The sequence below is a fragment of the Miscanthus floridulus genome, unplaced genomic scaffold (assembly GCF_019320115.1).
Source record: "Miscanthus floridulus cultivar M001 unplaced genomic scaffold, ASM1932011v1 fs_443_2, whole genome shotgun sequence".
Taxonomy (NCBI): Eukaryota; Viridiplantae; Streptophyta; class Magnoliopsida; order Poales; family Poaceae; genus Miscanthus; species Miscanthus floridulus.
The window spans coordinates 53,807-60,000 of NW_027096769.1; the positions used below are offsets into that span (position 1 = coordinate 53,807).

General features: G+C 45.4%; 1 protein-coding gene across 1 annotated transcript; it reads left to right on the plus strand.

The window, feature by feature from the left end:
• The first annotated feature begins 229 nt into the window (after window positions 1-229).
• On the plus strand, window positions 230-5,276 carry LOC136531796 (two-component response regulator ORR22-like). Its single transcript, XM_066524442.1, has 6 exons — window positions 230-1,122; window positions 1,892-2,044; window positions 2,189-2,602; window positions 2,700-2,776; window positions 3,438-4,559; window positions 4,867-5,276. Exons 1-6 carry the CDS (start codon window positions 966-968, stop codon window positions 4,936-4,938), a joined length of 1,995 nt encoding a protein of 664 aa, XP_066380539.1. The 5' UTR covers window positions 230-965; the 3' UTR covers window positions 4,939-5,276.
• Window positions 5,277-6,194: the final 918 nt, after the last annotated feature.

Here is a 6,194-nt window from a genome sequence, read left to right on the forward strand (position 1 = left end):
GCATTGCATCAGCCATCCTCCGTAGAGCTCTCTTTTCCCTCTTCCTCCCCCGTGACAAGCACAAGAGCCAAACATCCCCCAACAGCCAACGGAAGCTTGTGGAGCGCGGGCCCCACCACCTCCCTGCATCTCCCCGGCTGCTGTGCCACCCCCACACGCTACTCTCACCTCTATAAATCAGCCGCCCACACGTTCCCCGCCACCCCCATCCAGCCAGCCATCCTCCCGCGCTCGCCGGCATCCTCACCACGAGCCAACCGTCACCGTCACCGTCACCGCTGCCTGCCGATTGCCGCCGCGCTTGGGTGGCCGCCAGCCAGTGCTGTTCCCGCGGCCTGGGCAGCTTGCGTTGCCGTTGCGTGCGTTCTTGGCTACCACCTGGACGGTCGCTGTCGCCCCCTCGCCTCCCAACCCCATCCTGCTTTCTTCGGTGTCGCTGTCTTTTGGGCTCTCCCCCGGCCCGTCGCTCTTCCTTCCTTTTGCTTTCCCACCTCCTGCCTGCCCCTGCCCCGGCGCTCAGCAAGCCAAAGCAATCATGGAGGCGCGGTGGGTTCGTTCCTGACCTCCGTCCCGTCGTCCGCCGCTGTCCCCCCCTCGTCGACAAATCACGCCGCGCCTTTTCTTTTCTTTCCCAGTTTCAGGTGTTGTTTTGCCACTAGCTGCTGCTGCTGGCTTTTTCCCGGCTTTCGCTTTTCTGCTCTCTGCATCGTCAGCCTCCTCGCCCCTCCCCGCGTCGTCTCTGCTCAGCTTCTCGCTTTCTCTTCCGTTGGGAGCCGCGCCTCAGAATCAGGTGCTGCTGGCCGAGTTCCCCACCTTCCTTGTTCTTGCCAGGCATTCGCTCCAATTTTGCCCAGCCAGGCCTTCGAGCCGATCGATTGGGGGCACAAACTCTTGAGACTTTTCCTGCTTTGAGGCAGCTTCCTTGTTGGGTTTTGCTGCTGCTCTGACTTTGCCGGCGAATCCGGATGCTTCTGGGCGCTGCTGCGAGGATGGAGGAGAAGGGGGCGATCACGGGGAGGCAGCGGGACCAGTTCCCCGTCGGCATGCGGGTCCTCGCCGTCGACGACGACCCCGTGTGCCTCAAGGTGCTCGAGACCCTGCTGCGGCGTTGCCAGTATCATGGTGGGCACTTACTTGCTTTTGCTTCATCCATCCATCCCCATTGTCTTATTACTGTTCTATTATTATCTGCCGCTAGGTAGGCTTTCACTTAATTACCAATAATTACCACTAGTCACTTTGTACATGTAGATAGTAAAAAGAAATAATTGTGTCTGCACTGCAACTGCACTTTGTACAATCTGCACATCCAGGACACTGCTTTTGCTGCTGCTGCCTGCAATTTATCATGTACTAACCATCACTTAAATGTTCTCTGCGGCCTGCAATACATACCACATGCGGAGTAAGGGGTGTTCGGTTACAGATACTAAAGTTTAGTCTGGTCCTGTCATATCGGACGTTCGGATGTTAATTAGGAGGACTAACCATGAGTTAATTATAAAACTAATTACGCATATGGAGACTAATTTACGAGATAAATCTATTAAGCCTAATTAATCCATCATCATCATATATTTACTGTAGCACCACATTGTTAAATCATGGACTAATTAGGCTTAATAGATTCGTCTCGCAAATTAGTCTCAATCTGTGCAATTAGTTTTATAATTAGTCTATATTTAATACTCCAAATTAGTGTTCAAATATCCGATATGACAGGGACTAAAATTTAGTCCGTGGAACCCCCAACACCCCCTAAATTTTTTCCTTCCACGATCTGACATGTTTGTCGCTGGGGCATGCTGCTAATGCAACTCATTATTATCTCATTACTGATTAGACTGTTGTAATAAAATGATAATAAGAGTGCCCTGTGCTTCATTGACAGTAACAACGACCAACCAGGCCATCACTGCGCTGAAGCTGCTAAGGGAAAACAGGGACATGTTTGATCTGGTTATCAGTGACGTGCACATGCCCGACATGGACGGATTCAAGCTCCTTGAGCTTGTAGGGCTTGAGATGGACCTACCTGTCATAAGTAAGCTTCAAATGTTCCTATTCTGTTCGTTCAAAAGATAAATTCCTGTTCTAGCCAAGCGCTCTTGAGAGTGACAGGGGCTTGCTGAGTAATGCTGTTTCCACATGTAAAATGTGGATGCTAATCATGTACATTCTGTGGCAGTGTTGTCAGTGAACGGGGAGACGAAATCTGTGATGAAGGGGATAACTCACGGCGCTTGTGACTATCTCCTAAAACCTGTTCGTATCGAAGAGCTTAGGAACATATGGCAGCACGTTGTCAGGAGGAAGTTCAGTAAGCGCGAACGCAGCAATCTTGACATCTACAAAGATTTCAACAAGTTACCAAGCACAGATCCATGCCACGGCCACAATCAGATCATTGCTGGGGCTTCTGACCAGAGTGGGAGGATCAGCAAGAAGAGGAAGGAAATGCATAGCGACGAGGAAGATGACGGCGAGGAGAATGATTTCCAAGAAGGTGATGAACCCTCGGCAGCTAAGAAGCCAAGAGTTGTTTGGTCAGTTGAACTGCATCGAAAATTTGTTGCGGCTGTCAACCAGCTTGGAATTGATAGTAAGAACTGTCAGCCCTCCCTTTTGCTTTATGTTATTGTCCTTACATATTGCAGCAACTCATTTATGTTTTGTCCTTTATTTTGCTGTTGTTGCAGAAGCTGTACCAAAAAGAATTCTTGACCTTATGAATGTGGAGAAACTCACCAGGGAAAATGTCGCGAGCCATCTACAGGTATGGCATTGGCATGCACTCCTAGCATTAATTGCTGTTACTGCTTTACTTCCTCCTCTGTCTATTTTTTAGCCTGTGATGCATATGAACCAAAACCTTAATGGGAAGTGGGTCCAGCATCATGAGCCAAACCATCAGCTTTTTTATTGTTATAAAATATTCACTTACTTACTTAACTATCGATGAAACCAAGTGTTGCTTACCATAGCTTAGCTTTGTGTTATGGCTGATGCTAAAATACCATGCCGATGAGTAGATTGAGGTTTTATACAAACTAGTACAAATTTTCAGATTGGTTGTATACATAGTACAAAGTACAAGTTTACCTCATTTGCTTATGTGTCCAATTTTACCACCCTCTATCTACCATTTACCTTTAGTAAAAAAAAAAGTAGTGGACTAAGTTGGAAAACAGTCACCTACTTATCTCATGCGGGGTATGAAAGTTATATCATGCATGCATATTAGATATAATAGGAAGGTATTGTCCTTGTATATACTATTACCTCTTCGAAGGTAGTATGTGACAATTGCTATTCAGATCGACGATTCACAGTTATTTGGGTGTACTATAGCAAGACCCTATATAAATTGTGGTACATACTTATGTTAATGCCTAATCAGTTAGTGTTGTGTGATATAACTGTTAGTGTTAGTGCAGAAATATAGGCTCTATCTCAAACGGTTGAGTGCTGTGGCGTCACAACAAGCTAGCATTGTTGCCGCTTTTGGAGGTAGAGACCCCTCATTTCTTCACATGGGAGCCTTTGAAGGCCTTCAGAGTTATCAACCTTTTGCCCCCTGTGCTGCTCTATCATCCTTCAGCCCACACGGTTTGCTAGGTAGAACTAGCGCCGCAACATTCGGGGTCCCAGAACTTGCTCCTGCCATGACAGTTCAAACTGCTACCAACAATGGCATAATAAGTCACTGTGCTGGTGATGCAAACAATTTTCAACTCTCTGGTTTACAAGAAAACCAACAGGCAAATTTGGGACAAGGCTCGGCCACATCTCTTGGGCTGCCCCAACTCCAACAGAAGTGGATCCAGCAAGAAACTAATGATTTATCTGCTGTCTTTTCTGGGAGTGCACTGGCTAACACTCTGTCTGGTGCACTACAGAGAGTTACAAGCAGTCCATTGCCACCACAAGAACTTTTGGAGAGCGCACAAACCAAAGTTAGCGCCCAGCCACCAATAACAATGCCATCTGTGAGTTCAGAACTTGTTGAAAGGACTGTTGGAGTCTCGGCTAATTTGCAGGACTCTAGTATATCACAGCAGGGTGCTCTTCCAATAAATGATGGATTTACTGCTGACAAATTACAGTTGCATGATCCATTTGATAGCACTGGTGGAACAAAATTTTCGGTAAACATGCCTGTTTGTCCTTCTGGTAGCCATACAACATCCAGCAATGCCAAGGGTGGTGCTAGTTCTTGCAGTACAGTGCTGCTCGCTCCTGATACTGGGAGACATCCAAACTATTTGCAGTTTGGAGTTGCAGGCAACTCTAGACATGTCATGAATGAAATTAAACAGGACCATCTACATCAAGGATTGAGCACTGGTAGTTTCAACCATAATTTTGGAGCCTGTATGACTGAACAGATAAATCCAAATGTGCCATATCTTATGCCACAAATGAAGCCTAACACCATGGCATCAGAAGATAAACTGAAGCAGAGGAATATTTATGATTTGGGGATTCCAAAGCTCCATGGTGGTTTTAGCTCTAGTAGCTGCAATTTTGATGATCTTCTCAATTCCATGATCAAAGCGGTATGGACCCTTAGATGTCATTGTTCTTTCTATTTGTTTTTATAAAATTCCTACAGCTTTTCTACATGAATATTTTAACTAGTACTAGTAGGTTCAATGCTTTTTCTGTAGTCTTCACTCTTAATTTTGCAAGTTACAAAGCCTTCCCTAACTTCAGGAATACCTATCTGACATTTTGACCCACTGAAAGTACTTGATGAAATGTTACACTCTTGTAAAAGAAAAATTGTAGAGCCAAGGGACCCCACAGAATATATATGATCCTTCAAATCCGATTTATTGAAGCCTTGTTTTTATTCTAATGCAGGAGAAGGATGATCTCTCATTCACGGATAACGACTTGGGGTGCGACTTCTTTCCACTTGGTGCTTGCATATGAGGCCTCTTAATAATCCCTCGTGCAGATTGGTCCTCTATGGCTTAATAATCCCTCGTGCAGATTGGTCCTCTATAGGATGGGTCGATGGGTGGAGATTGTAAAGTACACAATTTAGGAGCATTAGCCAGTTATGCTACCTGATGTGTTACTATGCCTGGTACTGTGCACACTAGAAATACTAGGAATACAAATAGCTAAGGATATGGCTTGTAATCTGCACTTTCTCGTTTTCGAAAGGGAAATGGAAGTGATTATGGTTAGGTAAAAAGGAGCAAGTGTAATGCTCCAACTTCATATCATCATCATCTTCAGATTTACCAAATTTTGTTTCCATGCGACATGCCGACATTTGTGCAAAAGTTGGAGCCCTAAGACAGCACCATTGTGTTCCCAAAAAAAAAAAAGACAGCACCATCGTGCAGATGACATTATAACCTGATTTGATTTCATTGACTTTCCAGAAGAATGGAAAAAAAAAACTTTGTAGATGAGAAGTAAAATCCAGATGCTCTTGATCTGGTTACGACAGGAACTAAAAAAGAAGCAAATACAGATGAGAAGTAAAATCCAGATGCACCTGAGACACCATTGTTTAACTGCTAAAAAACTGCTAAAAGATACAAGTTGCTGATGAACCCTAGGCCTAGGGTACTAAGACACTACAACTGCGCGCAATGACCAGATGGATGCTGTGAGCTGTGATCATCGCCATCCTAGTCGACGAAACCTCTGATTTCTTGCATTCTTCACCCGATGCAGAAATGCATTCTGTCAATTCTCACGTTTGCAAACACTGCGAACAGCTTCCACTATCTTTTGCCATAATATTGGCTTTGTCAGGTGCAGATCCATCCCGGCATCGATGGCCTTCTCCAGATCCTCCTCCGTGTCAGCCGCGGTCAATGCTATGATCGGAGTGTGAATTCCATAGCGTCGTTCTTCCTCGCGGATGAGTTTCGTGGCTTCATAGCCATCCATATTGGGCATCTAAAATCAAAGAAGAAATATTAGCAATGTCAGGCAATCAATAGATGGAGCTTTGTGTGTGCACATGCAGAGTTAACAAGTTTTGGTTGAACAAACCTGGCAATTCATGAAGATGACATGGTTGGGCAAGGGCACTATTTCCTATTGTGACCCATTGGCTTGCTCAAGAGCTTCTTTGAGCGAGTTCACAGCCACGGCTCCATCTTCAGCTACTGTGACAGTTGCTCCAAGCCGGTTCAGGATTTTCCTTTGGATTGTTTGCAGCACTA

Bases quoted from the DNA above. Each gene is read 5' to 3' on its own strand.
- LOC136531796 (XM_066524442.1), top strand. From the start codon at position 966: ATGCTTCTGGGCGCTGCTGCGAGGATGGAGGAGAAGGGGGCGATCACG. The intron at 2,603-2,699 runs GTAAGAACTGTC...CTGTTGTTGCAG, and splicing joins CAACCAGCTTGGAATTGATA to AAGCTGTACCAAAAAGAATT. The intron at 2,777-3,437 runs GTATGGCATTGG...GTGTTAGTGCAG, and splicing joins ATGTCGCGAGCCATCTACAG to AAATATAGGCTCTATCTCAA.